Consider the following 26,148-nt stretch of genomic DNA (forward strand, 5'->3'; position numbering starts at 1 on the left):
CTTTTTCCCTCACACCAGTCTTTGCCACACTTTAAGAATCAATAATCTACCAACTTCCACGTTAACCTATGGATTAGCATCTCTTAAAACCTAGTCTGTAAATGACATGAATCAGAATTACATACAACTTATATTTTAAATTGATTTTTTGGTCCTACCCAGGAACAATAAAATCACAGCATCTGGAGTTGGAGCTCAGAAACTCATCACTTAGATGACTGCCACCTCCCATGTATTTATTCTACACATTAATTTTTTTAATCCAATGTCATGCACACAACCTCACTGACCAATGTACTTTATAAAATATGATTACATATATGTCATGAAACAACAAAAGCATATTGAGTTAAATGTCTGAAACTTCATAAATACAAGTTTACCAGCCATGGACAATAAACAGTAAAATATCTACTAGAAGAAGGACATAATAAAAACCATCCTTATTTAAAAAAAATAGTTATATTAATGGCAAGAACTACAACTGACCCTAAGAATTAATGAAATATATCTTTGTGACAATCTGTAATCTGAGCATTTCTAGTATGTATTACTGCCTATTAGAGTTAAAAAGGATACCTTAAAAAATGTATATGATAGAATACATGTTTGGTAATGATATCTGGATTTTTAAAAGCCAGTTTATTCCCAAAGCTGATGAGTTTCTGAAATTCTATCATCAGTCACACAACAAATTCCCTTTGAGGATATACATTATGTTGACATTTAAAGTTATACGTGCAGCACATGTAGCTGGTGATGAACACATAATAAATTACCTTTAATACCTGTATTTCTTATGGTTTTGAGTAATCGATTATTATTCACAGGTGGAACCTACTTAGAAGCTTGATTGACGATCTTTTCACTGCATCTCTCTCCCTTACGTTTTTCTGATTTATGATTGACAATTATATTTACATGAATGCTTCCCTTTATAGAGCCAAAAGTCTGGATGCAGAGTTTCCATGATGCATCTATAGAAGGCTATTTAATTCAGAAGGACCAAAGTGTTTGTCCACGGTCTTAGGAATAGTGACATTGGTATTTTCAAATTCTGACTGTGTGATATGCTTGTGTGAAAACTATTCACATTAATAAATAATTTAAGAATCTAAATCAACAATTTAGTGGCTTTACTTGTGCACCCCAAGCCTTAGATATCTCTGTAAAATGGAAATAATAAAATCTTCATCACAAGCTTTGAATTAAATGAGATAAACTTTGTAAAAACATTCAGCCTCATGTCTGGCATAGATAAATTGGATAACAGAGGTTAGTTGTATCTGGTAGGCAAAGAAAGCATGAATCATAGAGTCCTCTAATTAAAAAAAAAGATTTTAGAGATTTATTATCTTGAAAAACAAGGAATATGGGAATAAAAGGGTAGCAGGTAGTGGGCTGCTTCCACTATTGACATTAAGTCCTTCTATATGGACACAATTGCATCTTTCCAAGCCTACAGAAAAATTAAGTTTATGCAAACTCTGAATGTCAGGCAGTTCATATAGCTAGCCTGCTAGCGGAAGCAGCTGAGCAGAAAGAATTAAACAGCACATACATTTCCCGATTTCAGTTACTCCATAGAGGGGTTGTAAAAAGAAAGCCAGAAAACAAAAGAAATTTGATATGATGAGATTAGTAAAGAGAAAGCAATTTGTATTTACATCTATAATTATTTCCGTTTATAATTACAGAAAGTAATGCTTTAATTATTTTATAATTGCTTTAGGAGAAATTGTAAAAATATAGTTAATACTATAATGAGTAGCTGTTAAGGCTTCTTTTAAGACTCTTAGTCCATGAAAGTATTAAGTAGCTTCTTGCAATATTGTGTTTGATGTAATTTTCAGGCACTTATATATAAAATGTAAAGCTTTACATTTCATTTTTCTTCGCTTTCCTTACCCACCTCTGGTGTAGGTGCTAAGACCATGTGAAACGGGGTTGGAGAGAAGTGAGAATTCCTAGTCTACAAACTATATCTGCTGTTTACAAATCAGGGTTTGGGAGGACTTTTTTTTTTCCAGGAAAAAAATAGACCTAAATAATAAAGTTTTCATTTCACCTTTAAAATCTTTTCAGAGTAAAAGTGTTTACAATTTTAACTACTCCCCTACTCTTGTGACTAGCATCTGCCAAGGCAGGAATGGTGGATGTGTAACCTAGATGAACCTCATAGTGTAGTCTTTTTGGTTTTCCACATAATTGTCCTGATAATTCCCAGATGGATGACTCTTTTCTCTACATCAGAATTCTTGGAACCTTTAAATACTTATTTTACTTTAGGCAAATTAGTGAGAGCAGATCGCTAATGAGGCTGAGTTTTTGGTTTAATCTCCACACAATTCAGTTGGCTTTGCACAGAGACCAGCTTTCTACAACAAGTAATTGTGTCTAGTCAGATGATCTCAAATTTGTGGTTTTGAATACAAGGAGAGAAAATGAAATTACCTCAACAAATTGAGCATCACCATTGAGATAATCAGTTGTGGGTTTGCAGCAATAACTTTTTCACAGAGATGATGCGTTATTATGATTGTGTTTCTGTCTATAATTTTTACTGCACAGTAAAATAACTTGTAATCACTGTTTTGAACCCATAATAAAAGACAGTAATCTTTTGATGCCCCAAGTGATGAATGCAGTTTGTTTAAAAAAAGTCGGTTAAAAAATTGAACATTCGAATATGGAAGACAGCCAAACTATTTGTCCCAAGGAAATATGAAAACATGTTTCCACCTAATTCTAGTGCTATTTTACATATTGATCAGACTCTAAGTTAATTTCATAGGGCAAATTTACATAGGAGGAAATTTCTGAACCCTTAATTCAAAGTGAAAGGCTGAATATGTAAAAAGTAGAGACAGTGAAAAGAAGGAAAAAAATAAGAGAAAAATATGGGCACATTGTTTAGCATAATCTTTCTTCTACCACATGCTAACATAAGAATATTCATATCATGTCTCTTGAAACATAACAACTATTTGTTCCATAAATATTTATTGAGCACTTACTATGTTTAAAATATCCACTGTAAACCAATTTGCACATGAGATTAATTTTGCTCAATAAAAGTGCTATTAATCAAGTAGTTTTTATAATCATATATCAGAGTTTTATTTACAGTAAATGTTATAGGTTGAATTGTGTCCCCAAGGTATGTCAGAGTCCTAACCCTCAGTACCTTTGAATGTGACCTTATTTGTAAATTGGATTTTTGCATATGTAATCAAGATAATATGGGGTCATTAGGGTACGTCTATGGCAATACGACTGATGTCCTTATAGGAAGAATAGAAGAGAGGTAGAAAGATAAAGTGAGAGCATCATGTCATGATAGAGGTGGAGGCTGGAGTGACGCAGCTGCAAGCTAAGAAATACCCAGGACTGAATGACACCACTAGAAGCTAGGAAAAGGCAGGTAAGGATTCCAAGTAGAGTCTCAGAGAGAGCAAGATACTTCTAACTTTTTATTTCAGACTAATAGCATCCAGAGCTATGACAGAGTAAATTTATGTTGCTTTAAGCCACTCAGTTTGTAGTACTTTGTTACAGTAACCCTAGGAAATGAATTTAATAGCCCCAAACTGAAGGGAACAGAGATGTCCTTTAGTAGGTGAATGTTTAAGCAAACTGTGGTATATCTATATAAAGGGATATTATTCAATAACAAAAAGAAATGAACTATCAAGTCACAAAAGCACATGGAGGAACCTTAAATAAATATTGCAATGGGAAAGAAACTAACTCAAAGAGGCTACATATTGTATGGTTCCAACTTGATGACATCCTATAAAAGACAAAGCTATAGAGATCAGTGGCTGCCTGCCAGAGAATCGAGGGTGCAGAGAAGCACAGCAGATTTTTAGAATAGTAATTATTCTGCGTAGTACTTTAATGGTTCATTTGTCAAAATATACAGAAGTTTACAGTACAAAGAGTCAATCCAATTGCATGCAAATTTAGGAAATCATTTAGGAAGTCAAGGAAATCCCAGGAAGTAATTCAACCTGTGACACAACAATCTAACTGCATTACAAATATATGAGATGATCTCACAGAAGGGGTTGGGGGAAAAACTGTTCACCTAAGTAGTTTTGGAAACAAGTAGACCCTGAAAAACTAAAGACAAAAGGAAATAGGTATCCTGTACTTAAACGGATAAAGTTGTTTCCCATAGGTGTATGGGTTAACAGTGTAATACTGCTATGTATGTATACTGAATTTAAACAAGTGAATAAATGGCAGATAGTGGAAATCAGGTTTCTCACTGTTGGAATTGGAGTTTACAGATAAGCAAGGAGAGACAGCTAAAATGATCCATGTGAAAATGGAGTTAGAGGCATCCATATGAACTCATGTTTAGCTTAATACAGACAGCACAGATTTACATACAGAGGTATTTATAGAAACATGCGTATACATAGGCTAGTACATAGACACATATCCGTGCTCTTTCATCCGAGATTGCCTAAAAGACATGACACCCCAGCAGCAACAAGCACACCTCACATCCAGATCTTGGTTTCTGTTACCATTCTCCGATAAAAGGAACCAGGGCTCCTTGGAGAAATGGTGGTTTATGATAGGATTGGGTCAGGAATACACAAGATGAGTCTGAAATAGATTTTAGAGCCAGAAAGGAAGAAAATCATTTTTAAAAAAGCACCCCACATTGATGGGGAGTATGTCAAAAGAGAATAGGAGCCAACCAAAAAGAACTCCCAAAGGTCAAAGCTGGAACAATTTGAGTAACAAAATGAAGTAGTATCAAATTTTAACCAAGAGTGTAAAATAAATGTCAATAAATTCATACTGATATATAAATAAACAATTGAATAAACTAATAAATGAAAGAGAAGAGCCAGATCTCCTATGCAAAATAATTTCAAATAATTTATGTAAATTTTTCCCTCCAGGAGGGAAATCATGACTCCAGACTTCTTAAGTGTAGGCTGCACACAGTGACTTCCCTTCTTGAGGGCAGTATAGAGAAGAATGAAAGAAATAACTTTACAGCTATCAGAGAAACCCAATAACACCACCTTCCAGGCGATTAAGGTTAACATCAGCAGTCACATATTATGTTGACTGTATAAATCATGGATAATATTATTGATCTGATATAATAAGGCTAACCCTTTGCCTTTGTGGTCTTCAACCCAATAGCCCATAACTCCAGTTTTACCATGAAGAAAACATAAAACTAACTCTAATATTGGGAGAATCTATAAAATACCCAGCCAGAACTCCTCAAAACCTTCAAGGTCATCAAAAACAAGGAAGGCCTGAGGAACTGTCACAGCTAAGAGGAACCTCAGGATACAAGACAGCAAAATGTATGTGATATTGTGGATTGGATATTAGAACAGGAAAAGGATGTCAGCTAAAATCTGAATAAACTACATGCTTTAGTTAATAATAATGTGTCAATACTGCTCAGTTAATTGTAACACATCTACCATAATAATATAAGATGTCAATAATAGGGGAAAGTGGGTTTATATGAACCCTCTGTACTATCCTCTCAATTTTTCTGTAAATCTAAAACTTTTCTAAAATAATAAAGCATATATGTTACAAAAAGTTAAACAATGTAAGACTTAAAAAATTCAAAAATGTCATTAGAAATGAAGATTATTATAACAAGTGCTATGAACATTCAATTACTAATTTATTTATTTCATAACTATTCCATAAGTGACTACCCTGAGTTAGGCAGTAGCTACCCATTGACTTGGGATATGTCTCTTAGCAAAACACTCATCGTTCCTACAACCATGTCCTATAATCCCACAGGTAAAACATAAATAAATCAATATGAAAATAATCTTTTCAAACCGTGATGCACACCATGAAAGAAAAATGCAAAGCACAATGTAAGTGCAGATAGTAATGCTGGTATGAATAGAGGATGGTGTGAAAGGGGTGATGATATTTTTAAAGGAGAAAATGGAGCTCCTCAGAGATTTCCTGACAAATCAGCAATACAATTGAAAATAGAATGAAAAACTGTAACTTTTCTTGTTCACTCACATTTTGGTATTTGATATTGTAAGACCATGAATGATAATTTTTGAAAATCACCAAAGATGAAAAGAAAGCATGCAATTCTCCAGAAAATCTCATTTGCCTAAGAGAAATATCTAACAAAAGAAGCCACAGTTAATTCTATTATGTGATGTAGGAAACACTGGATAACCTTCATGGAGTAGGGATGATTTAACTGTAAACTGATGAGATTATTTTATTTATGAAGAAGCAAAAAGATACTTTTTTTCTCACATTAATAATTGGGTAGGTGCTTTATAAAATGCCACTGCAAGGACATAACTTGCATAGTGAATATCAAAGTTTTCAATGTTTCTACACAGGCAGAATTTTAAGAATATGTGATTAATCCTTAATGAATAACATCAACCTTCTCTGATCTATTAAGCAAATTCAATTATTTATTAATACTGGAATTAAGATTGAATAAACCAGACCATATTTAATCTTTATAGGTTCTATTTGTTCTTCATTCTTTTGGGTATTTTAGAAAGAAAGTACTTTTTAAAATTACTCCATTCAAATCAGTTATTTAGTAATTGCTAAGGGTTTTTAGAAGATTGAATGCTACCCCAAACTCTTTGACATTGTTCTAATAACTCTAATAGTAATTTTATCAAACCACATTTTATTTACATGCTATGACCACGCTTTAAATATAGATTAAAACAGTTACTTTTAAATCAGTCTAGATGTGGCATTTAGATTGTAAATATTTAGTTAACTCCCAAATTTATAAAGGACTAGAGAAAGAAACATTGCTTTTCTAATTCACGATATGGTAGTTTCTGTAAAACCCTTCACAGCAGATTCAAAAAGTTCATTATAGAGTACTCTTATTATTTAAAACAATCTTTGAATAATGGATCACAGGAGAGTCTCTTTCTAATAAGTTTCTCTTTTAGTACATCAGAAGCAAAAACTAATAGCTCTTTTTGAATTATTAAAAGTTAGTTGGTCTCACACATTAGAACAAGTTTTGCAAAATGATGGAACAGGTATGAAAACCATCAGGACAAATTCATTGCAATTTCAAGTTAGGAGAATGTCTACCTGCTCAGGAACAGAAAGCGAATGTCACTTCCTGAACTCTGCTCTAATATTCTTCATGTCATGTATCCTCAATTGGCACTCATAAAGGGCGTTAGACAAAAAGATAAACAGCTTTTCCCTGGTAGCTGAGCAAGGCAGAACTCTAAATCAAAAATACAGTATGGAGTTGGAGGTGATTATTTTATCTTAAATTTAAGGGAACGTGTTTCAAAGTTCAAAAGGAAGAATCATTAATTCCCTCAGTTAATGTGATATTAACAACTGAAATTTATTTCTGCCTTTCTTTTTATGTTCTGAGACAGAGTGTAGCTCTGTTGCCCAGGCTGGAGTGCAGTGGCGGGATCACGGCTTACTGCAGCCTCAACCTCCCTGGCTCAAGCAATCCTCCCACCTCAGCCTCCCTAGCAGCTGAGACTACAGACACATACCACAATGCCCGTTAATTTTTTACATTTTTTTGTAGAAATGACATCTTGTTATGTTGCCCAGGCTGATATTGAACTAAGCTCAAGTGATCTTATTTCAGGCTTTCCAAATGCTGGGATGACAGGCTAGAGCCACTGTGTCTGGATAACTGGTATTTCTTTGTTTGCTATTATGTTCTGAGCAGAGTGTTAAAGTCCTTATGCATTATCACTTCATGGAAGTAAGGAAGTAATTACACGTAAGTTAAGAGCCCACACTCCAGAACCAGATCTCCAAGTTAATGCTCCAGATCCACCATTCACTGGCAGTATGGCCTTGGGCAAATTACTAAACCTCTTGGTGCCTCAGTTTCTTCAGCTGCAAAATGGAATTAATGATCAATTCTACTTGACAGGGTGATTATGTATATAAGAGTGAATAACATTTATATTCAGCTCGTATTGTTTATCTTTTCTCCTAAATACTCTCTTTGAAGAGAGGGATACGTTTATATTTAACTATTCTGATGATTCCTAGCATTATTACGTAGTAGGTTCTTAAAAAAGATTTATTGTGTTACTCAGAGCTTCTGGTCACCTGTGTTTGAAATGAAGAGCTTGTTAAATTATAGTTTCCTAGGATCTACTATAAAGACACTAAGTAACTGGTGCTAGACTTGACAGGCTGCACATTTTAACCAAGCGTTCCAGCTCTGACATGCATCAAAGTTTGAGACAGACTGGTATAGCAATTTGAGTCTTTCTTTCGTCTTCTATAAAATGTGAATTACTATAGTAGTATCTGTCTTACATGGTTGTTGTAAGAAGTAAATGAAATATAGCATATATAAAATGTTTAACACAATGTTAACAATTTTTACTACTAGATACCATATTACTCACTTGGTTGGAACACAGAATTTATGTCGAGAGTACTAGGTGATAAAAGTAGAAAGGAAGGCTGGTTCTAGATTGCAGAATGTTTTGAAGTTAGGTAGAAAAAAACTCACTAAAAGGTCTACACTAAGTGTTTTGATTGAGAAAACAATATCATTATATCTTGCCAACAAATATATTAACACAGACAAAAGTCTACCTGCTTAAAAATAGAAGAAAATAAGACTTCAAATTTACTTTTTAAAATAAATAAAAATACTGTGCCGAAGAATAAATCTAACAATTACAAAGTATTTAGAATCTATCAATAAAATCACCTACCCAAAGAGAGCAAAAACAAATGATGTATATGTAATTATCAATTTATAATTATTATAATCTTAATTAAAGATATTACATATTCATTTCCTTTAAAGCAAACCGCAGCAAACTCTAGGAATTTTCATATATATTGCATTGAATGACAAAGCTCTTTACCATAAACAACATCATAAATTCACTTCACATTTATTTTATATCTTATTTCTTTTTTCTTATTTCTTATTTCTCCTCCTACCTGCACAACTAAACACAGCACTTCTCTTCCTCAGTTCACATTATCTGGGGCCCACTTTAAGTTTCAAGGAGGGTAAATAAGTACTTAAATAACAACTCTTTAACAAGTATATCTCTGAAAAAAAATCATTTGTGCATGTGTGCTGCAGTCAAGTATTTTACTGATCGTTTGTTAAAGTTTGACTTGGCTTCTCCCTGCTTGCTTCCAGCTACGTACCCAAAGCATTTACTCATTCCTTCACCCAAACTCTGATATATGTTCAGCTATAAACCGTACAAGTAACAATCTCACTGGTGCAGCCACAGAAGGTGACCCAGATTACACAACACTGTGTGCTAACGCCAAGTTGTCTTGTTCAACGACAGCTGCTCTATGCTTTCCCTTATTGAGATTCAGATTCAACAGACACAAATCACATGGTCCCTTTAACAAGCACATACTCTCCCTGTCTTCATTTTAAACGTGTTCAATAGCTACTGTCCTTCATAAACACACAGCTGGGGCTGTTTGGTCTCCTCTGATTTTCCATCCTGCCATAGAACTGACAAGATTATCCCAGAAACATTGCTCTTGTTTCTATTTGGGGAAGTTCATGGGAAATAATATCTTCATTTATAAAACAGAAACACATAACAGCAAAAACCCATTTCTCTTGTGGAAGAAACACTTTGAACCATTACTTTTTGGGAAACATTGAGACTATCCTCCTGATTATGAGAGCGAATGTTGCAATACAGAGTGATTTAAAAGTGAAGATAAATATAGTATGTGGAATAAAATGAAATATTGCTCATGAATAACTTTCTTTTAAAGGATATCAATTAGTAAGTGCCAAATCTATTTTGTAAAAGTGTAAACACAACAAATATCTTCTTTTCTATGTTAGCATTTCATTCTCCAGCTCACTACTACAAAAGCTAAAAACAAAATTTCCGCACATGAATACCTATTGGAAATCATAGAATCTTAAAATTGACTGTTCACGTAGACTGGCATCACTGACTTTTTTTTTTAACACAGAACACTTAAAAAAAAAAAAACAAATAAAAACTTCCTTTTTTAGCATTGTATTTTATAGAACATGCAACATTATCCATTATTTGTAAGAAATATAATAAGCCAGAAATAAACCAGGAAAAATGCCCAAAGTTCAAGACATGGGAAAGGCTTACTTTTTATGTAGATGAGCAGTGAGAAACTGAGGTAGAAGATAAGAAAGTACTTAATGTTCTTAAGTGCCATGGTCTTCCTTAGAGAACATCCTCTGATGGATTGTTTCTGGTGGCCTGGTCCCAGTCTGGCTCCTGATGCCTGTCTATCTCAGAGAGGAGCAGGTGCCTCAGAACTCCCAGGTGCCATCTCTGTCCTACCCCACTTACAGCTCCTTCACAGCAAACACAGGGACTTGGATTCAAAAAGCAGTCTGTGCTTCTTAGCATCACTTACACTGGAGGATGGGGTGATTTTTCAAACCTGGTGCAGATTTTTTTCAGGCTGGATTGGATTCATCCCCACCTCAAGCCTTTGATACGAGTTTTCTTCTGTTAATGCTGGCTCCTCCAAAGGTCCTACATTAGGATAGTGTCTTCATTTGCTCTCAACAGAGGGATTAATTTCTGATAACTGTCTTGCCGCACAATTATGATCTGGCAACTTTTAAAGGAATATCATATGTTCCTATGTATTTACTTTCATCTTCAGAACACAATTCACAGACATTTTTTTCTGTTTATAAATTATATTCCCACAAATCAGATTTCTGTTGTTTATAAGTTGTGGCAAGATAGAAGAAAACTTAAACAACTGCATAACATGAACAGAGTTCTGGAGATCATTTAGGGGCAGATTTTGTCCACAAAATCTCATTTTATTCTCGGTTCATGAAATAACATGCTCTGGGATTTCTTGAGCTTTTGTTTTACCGTAACTGATGAATGCAAACATGTTTGCTTATTTAGAAAATATATTTGTTTTAAATACAACAATATTTTTCTCAGATTAAATTGTTCAAGTCCTTAAAATTGTATTTGTGTTAGATACTTCATGAAAACATCCATTAATTAAAATCTGAATGCTTTCTTCTCTAATTGGCGTTAGTGATAGTATAGAGCCTTTTTCCATTGTTAAAACTGTTCACTTGTTAACCTTTAAAATGCAATTTCCATGGCTGATTGTTACAAAACTTTATAAATCTGCCAGCTTTTTAAACTATATAATGTATATTTTGAAGTCTTTATATTTTCTGCCCATGTGTCTAATATTTTGATAATCAACTTTATGCCTTTTATTAATATTATTCTCTCACATACTCCCAGATTTACTTGTAGAGTTTATCCATTTAAAATTATTTAATTTTGATAAAATTCATGACAATTATTATTTAAAAAATTTTTCTTCTTCTCATGCAAATAATTTAACTTGGGCAATTTAACAATTAGAGTAAAAGAATTTCACATTACAGAGGCATTACTAACTGCCTATTTTAATCCCTGTGTTTTGTCAGTTGGAGAATTGAGAAGCAGGGCAATTATTCTGTGTACCCAGAGTCATCTGGTGGGCCAGTGTCAACATTAGGACCAGAGTCTTCCCATGATTTCTAGAACATTAGTTCTTCAATAAATCTTGTGAAGTCTCTTTTTATCTTTATTCTTACATTAGAATTAACCTACATGTCCATCAGTGTATGATTGGATAAAGAAAATATGGTGTATATATAACACGATGGAATAGAATTCAGCAATAAAAAATGAAATCATGTGTTTTACAGCAACATGGATGGAACTGGAGGTCATTATCTGAAGGAAAACAACGCAGAAACAGAAAAATGAATAATGCATGTTCTCACTTATAAATGGGAGCTAAATAATGTGTATACATAAATGTAGAATGTGAAATGATAGATGATGGAGACTTGGAAAGGTGCAGGGATTGGAGGAGGGATGGATGATGATGAGTTACTTAATTGGTATAATGTACATACATTGGCGATGGATACACTAAAAGCCTAAACTTCACTACTGTGCAAAATGTCCATGGAACAAATTGCACTTGTGCCTTTTAAATACATACAAATAAACATTTTTTAAGAGATAAAAGAATGCATTTATTTTATAAAGGAAGAACAGGGCATCATAAACATGATTAGGCCTATTTGAAAATAAACCAAAGATAAATTGTAAAAAAAGTAATTAAAATACTTTGAAAAATTTAAGTCATAACTTAAATAATAGATGGCACTGCAATAAGCTAACTAGAAGATAGATCTGGAGATTTTTTAGAATAGATCAGTGTGAGATAAGGAGTTGGTGGAAAAGGATAAACAGTAAAGAGACAGGAAAAACAGAAAGTTCCATTTCAGAAGCAAGGAAAAAAATGGGAGAAGGTAAGTACCAAGAACTAATGGACTAGAGTTTTCAGATATAATAAATATGACTCCTCCAATTTGGAAAAGCTCACTGAATCCCTAGGAAATATTACATTTAAAGTGTGCCAAAATAATTGCAACCAAAAACAAAAATTGACAATTGGGGCCCAGTGAAACCAAAGAGCTTCTGCAAAGCAAAAGAAAATATCATTAGAGTGAACAATCTACAGAATGGAAGAAAAGTTTTGCAAACTAGGCATCCAAGAAAGGTCATACATCCAGAGTCTATAAGAAAATTAACAGTTCAAGAAGCAGAAAACAACCCCGTTAAAAAGTGGGTGAAACACATGAACAAACACTTCTCAAAAGAAGACAAAAACATCAAACAAACATGTAGCCAAATGCTCAACATCACTGATCATCAGAGAAATGCAAATCAAAACTACAATGAGATGCCATCTCACACCAGTCAGAAAGAATATTTTTTGAAAGTCAAAAAACAACAGATGCTGGTCAGGCTGCAGTTGAAGGGAACACTTATACACTGTTGATGGGAATGTAAATTAGTTCAGCCACTGTGAAAATCAGTTTAAAGATTTCTCAAAGAACTTAAAACAGAAATACCATTTAATCTAGCAATCTCATTACTGGGTATATACCCAAAGGAAAATAAGTTACTCTACAAAAAATACACATGCAATCATATGTTCATTATAGTGCTATTCACAATAGCAAAGACATGGAATCAACCTAGGTTTCTGTCAACAGTGGATTGGATAAAGTAAATGTGATACATATACACCACAGAATACTATGTAGCCATTAAAAAGAACAAAGTCACGTCCTTTGCAAGAATATGCATGCAGTTGCAGGCCATTATCCTAAGCGAAATGATGCAGGAAGAGAAAAATCAAACACCCCATGTTCTCACTTATAAATGGGAGCTAACACCAGTTAGAATGGCAATCATTAAAAAATCGGGAAACAACAGATGCTGGAGAGGATGTGGAGAAATAGGAACACTTTTACACTGTTGGTGGGAATGTAAATTAATTCAACCATTGTGGAAGACAGTGTGGCGATTCCTCAAGGACCTAAAAATAGAAATCCCATTTGACCCAGCAATCCCATTACTGGGTATATATCCAAAGGATTATAAATCATTCTACTACAAGGACACGTGCACACGAATGTTCATTGCAGCACTGTTTACAATAGCAAAGACCTGGAACCAACCCAAATGCCCAACGATGATAGACTGGATAGGGAAAATGTGGTACATATACACCATGGAATATTACGCAGCCATCAAAAACGATGAGTTCACGTCCTTTGTAGGGACATGGATGAACCTGGAAACCATCATTCTCAGCAAACTGACACAAGAGCCGAAAATCAAACACCGTACATTCTCACTCATAGGCAGGTGTTGAACAATGAGAACACATGGACACAGGGAGGGGAGCACTACACACTGGGGTCCGTTGGGGGGGAAATGGGGGAGGGGTGGGGGGTGGGGATGTGGGAAGAGATAGCATGGGGAGAAATGACAGATACAGGTGAGGGGACAGAAGGCAGCAAACCACACTGCCATGTGTGTACCTATGCAACAATCTTGCATGTTCATCACATGTACCCCAAAACCTAAAATGCAATTAAAAAAAAAGTTTATGAATGATAGATTAATGGTTAGTAAACCTACATGCACGACTATGTCATTGTTCAAACTGATCATTCTTCATAGAGAGCAGTAAAGGTCTTTGCTCAACTACTGCAAGAGCTATCTGCCCTCTCTATAGTGAGGAGTTGTTTTGACATATCAAACTTGAGAGTTCTTATTAAGTAGGGTCTGCAAGATAAGGTGCAAAACAACAAACTGGAAAAATTGGAACTTAAACAACATTATCGTAGAATAATTTCACAGTTGACTGAGTGGACAAAGAATACTGTACACAGATGTTCTGAGTGTCTATCAGATAGTTGCAGTAGCATCTTCTTTTTAAGGAAAAATGAAGACATTCTTTCCTTATAAGATCAAGGTTGCTTCAGCTCTTGGTATATCTGTTTAAGTTACATTTTCAGTAATAAGGAAATTTAAATCTGCAAAAGATAATTCATTTATTGAGAATATTATTTAATTCAATGATCAAAATCAATATACAATAAACATTATCTGGCCAGGAACGGTGGCTCACACCTGAAATCCCAGCACTTTGGGAGGCCGAGGCGGGTGAATCACTTGAGGTTAGGAGTTCGAAACCAGCCTGACCAACATGGTGAAACCCCATTTCTACTAAAAATACAAAAAAATTAGCCAGGTATGGTGGCACATGCCTATAATCCCAGCTACTCAGGAGGCTGAGGCAGAAGAATTGTGTGAACCCAGGAGGCTGAGGTTACAGTGAGCCAAGATCACGCTGCTGTACTCCAGCTTGGGCGACAGAGTGAGACTTCATCTAAAAATGAAATAAATTAAATAAATAAATAAACATTATCATCACAACCCTAACTGGAAATGTGGGAACATCATGGATGAGGAATGACAAAAGTATCTGGCCATCTTGGCTTGCAATGCAGTTCAGCATCACAAAAATAAGTACTACATTGGTCCAAAAGGTGCTAAAAATAAAAGGTTATTTAACAGCTAACTCTATCAAGTCATGACAGGAGTCACATACTGCAGAAGGCACATTTGGAAAGACTCTCTCAAGATGTGATCATTTTATTGATTCAAAATGGATAAAGCTCTCCTGTGAATACCTAAGGATATTAAATTCCACTTTTCAGTGAATGTTAATGTAACAGATACCCCTCATCTGTACTCCATAAAATTGTTGAATATATTCATTATGGCACTCATTGTAAAAAATAAATAAATAAATAAATAAATAAATAAATAAATAAATAAATGGGAGCTAAACATTGGGTACATATAGACATAAGATGTAAACAATAGACACTGAGGACTGTTGTTGAGAAGAGGGTAAAGGGCTAAAGACTACATATTGGATGCTGTGCTCACTACCTGGGCAATGGGATCATTCACACCTCAAACCTCAGTGTCACAGAATATACCCCTGTAACAGATCTGCAGATGTACCCCCAGTATCTAAAAGTTAAATATTTTTTAAAAAGGAAAATAAATAAATACAGTGCAGTAAAATAAGCATAATAAAATCTTAAAAGTAGGCATTTGTCATTCAAGTTTAAAATGTTTACAGTGGAATAATAATCAAAATGATGAAAGACTTTTCATCAATAAATCCGGTGCCGTAAAACAAAGAAAATAGGAGAAGAGGAAGATTTATTGATAAATATAGAAGATATAGTTTTAAAATATATTCAATTTGAGTTGTCTATTTAAAACCAAGTGAAGATCCAGAATATGGTAGGTTCTGGACATACAATTTCAGAATATAGGGCAGCTGTTCTTATTGATGGAAAGTATAGATGTCGTATTAATGTACAAACATTTGTTTGTTTTGTATGTACTATAAAAAGGTATATTATATATACACCTGCTATGTATCAGATACTATAGTCATCATAAGTAATTTGTGTGTTTAAAACAGATAGGGTCATCACCCTTGTTGAATTAAACTCTAGTGAGCAGATGCAGACTTCTGAGAAAAAAAATACTTTTGATTTAATAAGGGTACAAAGAGTTATCTTCAGCTCAATACCAACTCTGTACTATAGATTCTTTTACACACATCATCTCACTTAATACAGCATCTCCACAATGTAGATTAAATTAACCCTTTTGACAATGGCAAAAAAGATATTGAGAGACCCAAGTCACCTGTATAATAAGTGCTGCAGTTCAAATTCACACACAACTCTCTTATTCCAATGTTCTTAATTATTGTTATGATGGTATTTATTTTTACTTATGTAATTATAAATGTATTCTTGTGAAAAATCCCAAATATTAGGATGAATCTAAAGAATTTTCAATGAACAACCTCACTTTCCTCTCCAGAAATAATCATTGTTATTTGTTAATGAATACCACTCTATGCTATAGTTTGATAAATACATAGATGATTGATAGATGAATAAAGACATAAATATTATTTTGCTTCTTTTATTTTTTTAAATAATGATATATACATATGTATTATTCTACAACTTGCTTTTCTCACTCAACAGTGTGTTTTGAAGATTTTGTCATTTTGCTAACATACTTTTTAATGCCATGTGGTATTTTGTAGTATGCATGTGCTATAGTATAATGATTCCATTTTTTCTGAGCATCAGTGTTTCCAATTTGCTTTATGCAAACAATGATTAATAAAAATCATTTTACACACTTGTTTGTTCAAATGCACAAGAGTTTCTCTAGGGTAAATGCTAAAATTTAGGCAAATACAAAACTTTTGTGGGTAAATTTTGGGTATGTAAAGGTACATCATATTATTTATTCATTGTTTGTATAAATTTTAAAAAATTAATTACAAAAATTTATTGCGGCTCATGCCTGTAATCTTAGCACTTTGGGAGGCCGAGGTGGGTGGATCACCTGAGGTTAGGAGTTCAAGACCAGCCTGGCCATCGTGGTGAAACCCCATCTTTAATAAAAAAAAATTTTTTTAAAAATTGACATTTTAAAATTTGCATATTTTTATATTGAGAAAAATTGAATATCTTTTAGCATTTGTATTTACTCCTCAATGATTTGCCAACTCATGTCATATTCACTTTTCTATTGGCTCTTTAAAAAATTTTATTTAGCCGGGCGCGGTGGCTCAAGCCTGTAATCCCAGCACTTTGGGAGGCCGAGGCGGGTGGATCACAAGGTCAAGGGATCGAAACCATCCTGGTCAACACGGTGAAACCCCGTCTCTACTAAAAATACAAAAAATTAGCTGGGCATGGTGGCATGTGCCTGTAATCCCAGCTACTCAGGAGGCTGAGGCAGGAGAATTGCCTGAACCCAGGAGGCGGAGGTTGCGGTGAGCCGAGATCAAGCCATTGCACTCCAGCCTGGGTAACAAGAGCAAAAACTCCGTCTCAAAAATAAATAAATAAATAAATAAATAAATAAATAAATAAATAAATAAAATTTATTTAGTTAGTTGTAGCATTTCCTTATAAAAGTTTGATCTTAATTCATACTCTGCTATAAATTTTGAAAATGTTCCTTTGCAATAGGTTCATTTTCTTTTAAAGTTTATAATTTTTCTTTATACTATTTAATTTGAAAATATTTTATGATTTTCAATTTTTGTGTTATTTAAGAAGTTTTTTTTTTTTTCCTCATCAGGCTTACTTAAACAGGGGTTTCCCTTGGGTTTTATTCCAAAATTTATTTTAAAAATTTAAAATACCTTTATTAAAATTTCTTACAATTTTGGACTTTAACCCAAATGGAATACATTTTTTATGAATGCTCTAATTAATAGATTTAATTTTATTCCTAACATATAGATTTAACTTTATTTCCAGGTAGATAGCCAATGTCCAAACTACAAAATTATGTATAAAATGCATATATATATAGAACTATAAGATAATAAATTTGTGGGGATTTTTTAAAAAACATATATATAAAAGAACATTTCTCTATAATTAATATTTTATGATTACTTTGCCAGTAAACTTAGTCGCTGCTGTTTCTCCTCCTTGTCCTCCTGCTTCTTCACTTTCTCCTCCTCCTTCTTCTTCTTTCTCTCTCTCTCTCTCTCCTTTTTTAGGGATTCACTCTGTCAACCAGCCTGGAGTGCAGACAGTAGTGATTTCAGCTTGCCACTTCAACAGCCTGGGTTCAAGCAATCCTCCCAACCTCAGGTTCCCAAGTGCCTGGGATGACAGCCAGGCTCCATCACACCTGGTTAATTTTTTATTTTTGAGATGGGGGTCTCACTATGTTCCTCAGGCTGGTCTCTAACTCCTGGGCTCAGACAGTCTGCCCACCTTCGCCTCCCGAAGTGCTGGGATTACAGGCATGAGTCACTGCATCTGGCATGACTCTTTCTTTTTAAATGTTTGCCTTGTATTGTACACTTTATCTTCCAGTTTAGTTTTTTTTTTAATTGTACTTTAGGTTCTGGGGCACATGTGCAGATCATGCAAAATTGCTGCATAGGTACGTACATGGCAAGGTGGTTTGCTGCCTCCATCCAACCATCACCTATATCTGGCATTTCTCCCCATGCTATCCCTCCCCAACCTCCCCACCCCCCACTGTCCCTCCCCAGCCCCCCAAACAGACCCCAATGTGTGATGCTCCCCTCCCTGTCTCCATGTGTTCTCATTATTCAACACCTGCCTATGAGTGAGAACATGAGGTGTTTGGTTGTCTGTTCTTGTGTCAGTTTGCTGAGAATTATGGTTTCCAGATGCATCCATGTCCCTGCAAAGGACATGAACTCATCCTTTTTCATGGCTGCATAGTATCCCATGGTGTAAATGTGCCACATTTTCCTTGTCCAGTCTATCATCAATGGGCAATTTGGTTGCTTCCAGGTCTTTGCTATTGTAAACCAGTGCCACAATGAACATACATGTGCATGTGTCTTTATAATAGAACGATTTATAATCCTTTGGGTATATACCCAGTAATGGGATAGCTGGGTTGAATGAAATTTCTATTTCTAAGTCCTTGAGGAATTGCCACACTGTCTACCACAATGGTTGAACTAATTTGCACTCCCACCATTTTCCCTCCAACAGACCCCAGTGTGTAGTGCTCCCCTCCCCATGTCCATGTATTCTCATTGTTCAACACCTGCCTATGAGTGAGAACATGCAGTGTTTGATTTTCTGTTCTTGTGTCAGTTTGCTGAGAATGATGGTTTCCAGGTTCATCCATGTCCCTACAAAGGACACGAACTCATCGTTTTTGATTGCTGCATAATATTCCATGGTGTATATGTACCACATTTTCCCTGTCCAGTCTATCATTGATGGGCATTTGGGTTGGTTCCAGGTCTTTGCTATTGTAAACAGTGCTGCAATGAACATTCGTGTGCATGTGTCCTTATAGTAGAATGATTTATAATCCTTTGGATATATACCCAGTAATGGGATTGCTGGGTCAAATGGGATTTCTGTTTTTAGGTCATTGAGGAATCGCCACACTGTCTTCCACAATGGTTGAACTAATTTACACTCCCACCAACAGTGTAAAAGTGTTCCTATTTCTCCACACCCTCTCCAGCATCTATTGTCTCCAGATTTTTTAATGATCACCCTTCTAACTGGTGTGAGATGGTATCTCAATGTAGTTTTGATTTGCATTTCTCTAATGACCAGTGATGATGAGCATTTTTTCATATGTTTGTTGGGCTCATATATGTATTCTTTAGAAAACTGTCTGTTCATATCCTTTGTCCACTTTGGGATGGGTTGGTTTGTTTGTTTCTTGTAAATCTGTTTTAGTTCTTTGCCGATTCTGGATATTAGCCCTTTGTCAGATAGGTAGCTTGCAAAATTTTTTCCCATTCTGTTGGTTGCCAGTTCACTCTAATGATTGTTTCTTTTGCTGTACAGAAGGTCTGCAGTTTAATTAGATCTCATTTGTCTATTTTGGCTTTTGTTGCCAATGCTTTTGATGTTTTAGTCATGAAGTTCTTGTCTATGCCTATGTCCTGAATGGTTTTGCCTAGGTTTTCTTCTGGGTTTTTACGGTGTTAGGTCTTATGTTTAAGTCTTTAATCCATCTGGAGTTAATTTTAGTGTAAGGTGTCAGAAAAGGGTCCAGTTTCTGTTTTCTGCACATGGCTAGCCAGTTTTTCCAACACCATTTATGAAACAGGGAATCCTTTCACCATTGCTTGTTTTTGTCAGGTTTGTCAAAGATCAGATAGTTGTAGATGTGTGGCATTGCCTCCAAGGCCACTGTTCTGTTCCATTGGTCTATATCCCTATTGCTGCACTAGTACAATGCTGTTTTGATTACTGTAGACTTGTACTATAGTTTGAAATCAAGTGGCGTGATGCCTCCAGCTTTGTTCTTTTTGCCTAGGATTTTCTTGGCTATGCAGGTTTTCTTTTGGTTCTATATGAAGTTTAAAGTGGTTTTTTCCAGTTCTGTGAAGAGGGTCATTGGTAGCTTGATGGGGGTAGCATTGAATCTATAAATTACTTTGGGCAGTATGGCCATTTTCACAGTATTGATTCTTCCTAACCATGAGTGCAGAATGTTTCTCCATTTGTTTGTGTCCTCTCTTATTTCCTTGAGCAGTGGTTCGTAGTTCTCCTTAAAGAGGTACCTTATATCCTTTGTTAGTTGTATTCTTAGATATTTTATTCTCTTTGTAGCAATTATGAATGGGAGTTCGCTCTTGATTTGGCTCTCTGTTAGTCTGTTATTGGTGTTTAGGAATGCTTGTGATTTCTGTACATTGATTTTGTATCTTGAGACTTTGCCAAAGTTGCTTATTAGTTTAAGGAGATTTTGGGCTAAGATGATGGGGTCTTCTAAATATACAGTCATGTCATCTGCAAATAGAGACAATTTGACTTCCTTCTTTCCTAATTGAATACCCTTTATTTCTTTTTCTTGCCTAATTTTTCTGGCTAGAACTTCCAATACTATATTGAATAAAAGTGGTGACAGAGGGTATCCTTGTCTAGTGCCAGATTTCAAAGGAAGTCCTTCCAGTTTTTTCCCATTCAGTATGATATTGGCTGCAGGTTTGTCATAAATAGCTTTTATTATTTTGAGATACATTCCATTCCTAGTTTATTGAGAGTTTTTTGCATAAACAGTTGTTGAATTTTGTGAAAGGCCTTCTCTGCATCTAGTGAGATAATCATGTGGTTTTTGTCTTTGGCTCCATTTATGTGGTGGATTACGTTTACAGACTTGCATATGGTGAACCAGCCTTGCATCCCTAGGATGATGCCTACTTGATTGTGATGAATCAGCCTTTTGATGTGCTGTTGCAATCAGTTTGCCAGTATTTTATTGAAGATTTTTGCATCTATGTTTATCATGGATATTGGCCTGAAGTTTTCATTTTTGTTGAGTCTCTGCTTAGTTTTGGTATCAGGATGATGTTGGTCTCATAAAATGATTTGAGAATGATTCACTCTTTTTCTATTGTTTGGAATAGTTTCAGAAGGAGTGGTACCAGCTCCTCTTTCTATGTCTGGGAACATTCGGCTATGAACTCATCTGAACCTGGGCTTTTTTGGGTTGGTAGGCCATTAATTGCTGCCTCAACTTTAGCCCTTGTTATTTGTGTATTCGGGGTTTCAACTTCTTTCAGGTTTAAGCTTGGAAGGGTGCAAATGTCCAGGAATTTATCCATTTTTTCCAGGTTTACTGGTTTATGTGCATAGAGTTGTTTGTAGTAATCTCTGATGGTAGTTTGTATTTCTGTGGAATGGATGGTGATATCCCCTTTATAATTTTTTTTTGCTTCTATTTGATTCTTCTCTCTTTTCTTTTTTATTAATCTGGCTAGTGATCTGTCTATTTTGTCGATCTTTTCAAAAAACCAGCTCCTGGATTGATTTTTTGAAGGGTTTTTGTGTCTCTGTCTCCTTCAGTTAGGCTCTGATCTTAGCTATTTCTTGTCTTCTGCTAGCTTTTGAGTGTTTTTGATGTTGCTCCTCTAGCTCTTTCAATTTTGATGATAGGGTGTCAAATTTAGATCTTTCCTTGCTTCTCATGTTGGCGTTTAATGCTATAAATTTTCCTCCAAACACTGCTTTAACTGTGTCCCAGAGATTCGGGTACGTTGTATCTTTGTTCTTGTTGGTTTCGAAGAACTTATTTATTTCTGCCTTCATTTCATCATTTATGCAGTTGACATTCAGGAGCCAGTTGTTCAGTTTCCATGAAGTTCTGCAGTTCTGAGTTAGTTTCTTAATTCTGAGTTCTAGTTTGATTGCACTGTGGTCTGAGAGATTGTTTGTTATGATTTCCATTCTTTTGCATTTGCTGAGGAGTGATTTACTTCCAATTACATGTTCAGTTTTAGAGTAGGTGTGATGTGGTGCTGAGAAGAATGTATATTCTGTGGATTTCAGGTGGAGAGTTCTGTAGATGTCTATTAGGTCTGCTTGGTCCAGAGGAGTTGAAGTCCTGGATATCCTTGCTAATTTTCTGTCTCATTGATCTGTCTAATATTGACAGTGGAATGTTGAAGTCTCACACTGTTCTTGTGTGGGAGTCTAAGTCTCTTTGTAGGTCATTAAGAACTTGCTTTATGTATGTAATTGCTCCTTTGTTGGGTGCATATATATTTAGAATCATTAGTTCTTCTTGTTGCATTGATCCTTTTACCATTATATAATGCCCTTCTTTTTCTCTTTTCATCTTTTTTGGTTTAAAGTCCGTTTTAACAGAGACTAGGATTGCATCCCCTCCTTTTTTTTCTCTCTTCATTTGCTTGGTAAATCTTCCTTCATCCCTTTATTTTGAGCCTATATGTGTCTTTGCACTTGAGATAGGTCTCCTGAATACAGCACACCAATGGGTCTTGACTCTTTATCCAATTTGCCAGTCTGTGTCTTTCAACTGGGGCATTTAGTCCATTTACATTTAAGGTTAATATTGTTATGTGTGAATTTGATCCTGCCATTTTGATGCTAGCTGGTTGTTTTGCCCATTAGTTAACTCAGTTTTTTCATTTTATTGATAGTCTTTACCATTTGGTACACTTTTGGAGTGGCTGGTACTGGTTGTACCTTTCCATGTTTAGTGCTAATTTCAGGAGCTTTCATAAGGCAGCCCTGGTGGTGACAAAAATCTTTCAGCAATTGCTTGTTCATAAAGGATTTATTTCTCCTTCACTTATGAAGCTTACTTTGGTTGGATATGAAATTCTAGTTTGAAAGTTTTTTCTTTAAGGATGTTGAATCTTGATTCCCACTCTCTTCTGGCTTGTAGAGTTTCTGTGGAGAGATCCACTGTGAGTCTGATGGGCTTCCTTTTGTGGGTAACCCGACCTTTCTCTCTGGCTTCCCTTAGCATTTTCTCCTTCATTTGAACCCTGGTGATTCTGACAATTATGTGTCTTGGGGTTGCCCTTCTGGAGGAACATCTTTGTGGTGTTCTCTGTATTCCCTGAACTTGAACGGTGGCCTGGCTTGCCAGATTGGGGAAGTTCTCCTGGATAATATTCTAAAGATTGCTTTCCAGCCTGTATTCATTTTCTCCATCACATTCAGGTACACCTATCAAATGTAGATTAGGTCTTTTAACATAACCCCATGTTTCTTGGAGGCTTTGTTCATTTCTTTTCACTCTTTTTTCTCTAATCTTGCCTTCTCAATTTATTTCATTGAGTAGATCTTCAATCTCTGATATCCCTTCTTCTGCTTGGTCGATTTGGCTATTTGACTTGTGTATGCTTTGCAACATTCTTATGCTGTGTTTTTCAGCTCCATCAAGTCATTTATATTCTTCTCTAAGCTGTTTATTCTTGTTAGCATTTCATCTAATCTTTTTTTAAGTTCTTAGTTTCTTTGCATTGGGTTAGAACATGTTCTTTTAGTTAAGAGAAGTTTGTTATTACCCACCTTCTGAAGACTGTTTCTGTCAATTTATCAGACTCATTCTCTATCCAGATTTGTTCCCTTGCTAATGAGAAGTTGTGATCCTTTGGAGGAGGACAGATGTTCTGGTTTTGTGCTTTCATTCTTTTTGCACTGTTTTTGTTTTTATTTTTCCATTTTCATCGATTTATCTACCTGTGGTCTTTGCAGTTGGTGACTTTCAGGTGGGGTCTCTGAATGGACATCTTTTCTGTTGATGTTGAAACTATTTCCTTTCTGTTAGAAGGAAACTGCTAGTTTTTCTTCTAACAGTCTGGCCCCTCTGCTGCAGGACTGCTGGAGGTCCACTCCAGACTCTGCTTGCCTGTGGACCACCTGCAGGGGCTATAGAACAGTAAGGATTGCAGCCAGTTTCTTCTTCTGTTACCTCCATCCCACAAGGGTACCCACATGATGTCAGCCTGAGCTATCTGTTATGAGGTATCTCTTTGGATATACAGGGATTGGGGAGTTGTTTGAGGAGACAATCTGTCCCTTATAGGAGCTCAAGTGCTGTGCTGGGAGCTCTGTTTTTCTGTTCAGAGCAGCAGGGGAGGTACATTTACGTCTACTGCAGTGGAACTCATAACCGCCTCTTTTCCTTGGTGTTTTGTCCCGGGCAGCTGGGGCTTTATTTATAAATTCCTGACATGCTGCTGCCTTTTTTTAGGGATGCCCTTCTTTTCCTTGGTGCTTTGTCCCGGGCAGCTGGGGCTTTATTTATAAATTCCTGACATGCTGCTGCCTTTTTTTAGGGATGCCCTTCCCAGCAAGGAGGTAGTCTAGTCACAGTCTGCCAGCAGAGGTGTTGCTGAGCTGCCACAGGCTCTGCCCAGCTGCTGTGTAAACTTCCTTGTGGTTTTGTTTACAGAGGTACAGTTAGAACTGTCTCAGTAATGGCAGTCTGCCTCAGTAAATGAGAGACTTCCTTGGTAATGGTGGACTTCCTTGGTAATGGTGGACTTCCTTGGTAATGGTGGACTGTCTCAGTGATGGTGGACCACCTCAGTAGTGGTGGACTGCCATGGTAATGATGGACACCTTTCCTCCCACCAAGTTTGACCATCCCAGGTCCAACTGTGCTTGCTGTGAAACTCTCAATCCATAGCGTTTTAGATTGCTGGTCTTTGTGGGGGTGGGATCTGCTGAGCCAAATAACCTGGCTCCCTGTTTCAGCCCCCTCTTTTACAGTTGAATGAGTGGCTCTGTCTCCCAGGCATTCCAGGCACCAGTTGAAATGGCCATCCAGATCTGTGTGAGTTTTTGTGCGGAAACCCACAGTTCTGGCTGAAACAGCTGTGCTGAAAACTCATAGAACTTTTCATTGCTGGGAACTGCACTCCAGTGCTCTTCCTATTCCACCGTCTTTGCAAGTCTCCATGATTAGTTTTCTAAGCAGTTGGTCTATTTCTTTTCAACGACAACTATTCCAAGTATAATGAAGATTGCATTTATTGTATAAGTTAATGAGAGGATAATTGATATCTTTTAAATATTACATTTTCCTTGTCTTTTTTCTTTTTCTTTCTTTCTTTCTTTCTTTTTTTACTTTAACTTCCACGATACATTTGCAGAACATGCAAGTTTGTTACATAGATGTAAATATGCCACAGTGGTTTGCTGCATCAATCAACCCATCACCTAGGTTTTCAGCCCCACATCCATTAGCTATTTGTCCTGATGGTCTCTCTCCCCTTTTTCCCCAGCCTCTATTGACAGGTCCTGGTAAGTATTGTTTCCCTCCTTGTATCCATGTGTTCTCATTGTTCAACTCCCACTTAAGAGTGAGAGAACATGCAGTGTTTTGTTTTCTGTTCCTGTGTTAGTTTGCTGAGGATGATGGCTTCCATCTTCATCCATGTTCCTGTAAAGAACATGCCCTCATTCCTTTTTATGACTGCATAGTATTCCATGATGTATATGTGCCACATATTATTTATCCAGGCTATCACTGATGGGTATTTAGGTTGGTTCTATGCCTTTGCTATTGTGAATAGCACTGCAGTAAACATATGTATGCATGTATCTGTATAACAAAATGATTTATATTCCTTTGGGTATATACTCAGTAATGGGATTGCTAGGTCAAATGGTATTTCTGGTTCTAGACCCTTGAGGAATTGCCACACTGTCTTCCACAATGGTTGAACTAACTTGCATTCCCACCAACAGTGTAAAAGCATTCCTATTTCTCCCCAAACTCACCAGCATCTGTTGTTTCTTGAACTAACATTTGAAGTAAAATGGGGATTGCATTTATTGCCAAAGTTAATGAGAGAATAACTGATATCTTTTCAATATTGCATTTTTCAGTATCTGAATAGTCC

At 35.8% G+C, this 26,148-nt stretch overlaps 1 protein-coding gene across 2 annotated transcripts in view; it reads right to left on the reverse strand.

The window, feature by feature from the left end:
* Positions 1 to 10,370, reverse strand: part of CRB1 (crumbs cell polarity complex component 1) — a 223,985-nt gene extending 213,615 nt beyond the window's left edge. For both annotated transcript variants that reach the window (XM_003944139.4, XM_003944138.4), the window contains exon 1: positions 10,137 to 10,370. In XM_003944139.4, coding sequence (XP_003944188.2) covers positions 10,137 to 10,206 — 70 coding nt within the window. In that variant the 5' untranslated portion in view covers positions 10,207 to 10,370. The remainder of the gene's footprint in view (positions 1 to 10,136) is intronic.
* Positions 10,371 to 26,148: the final 15,778 nt, after the last annotated feature.

Source organism: Saimiri boliviensis, chromosome 14, assembly GCF_048565385.1.
Source record: "Saimiri boliviensis isolate mSaiBol1 chromosome 14, mSaiBol1.pri, whole genome shotgun sequence".
Lineage (NCBI taxonomy): Eukaryota > Metazoa > Chordata > Mammalia > Primates > Cebidae > Saimiri > Saimiri boliviensis.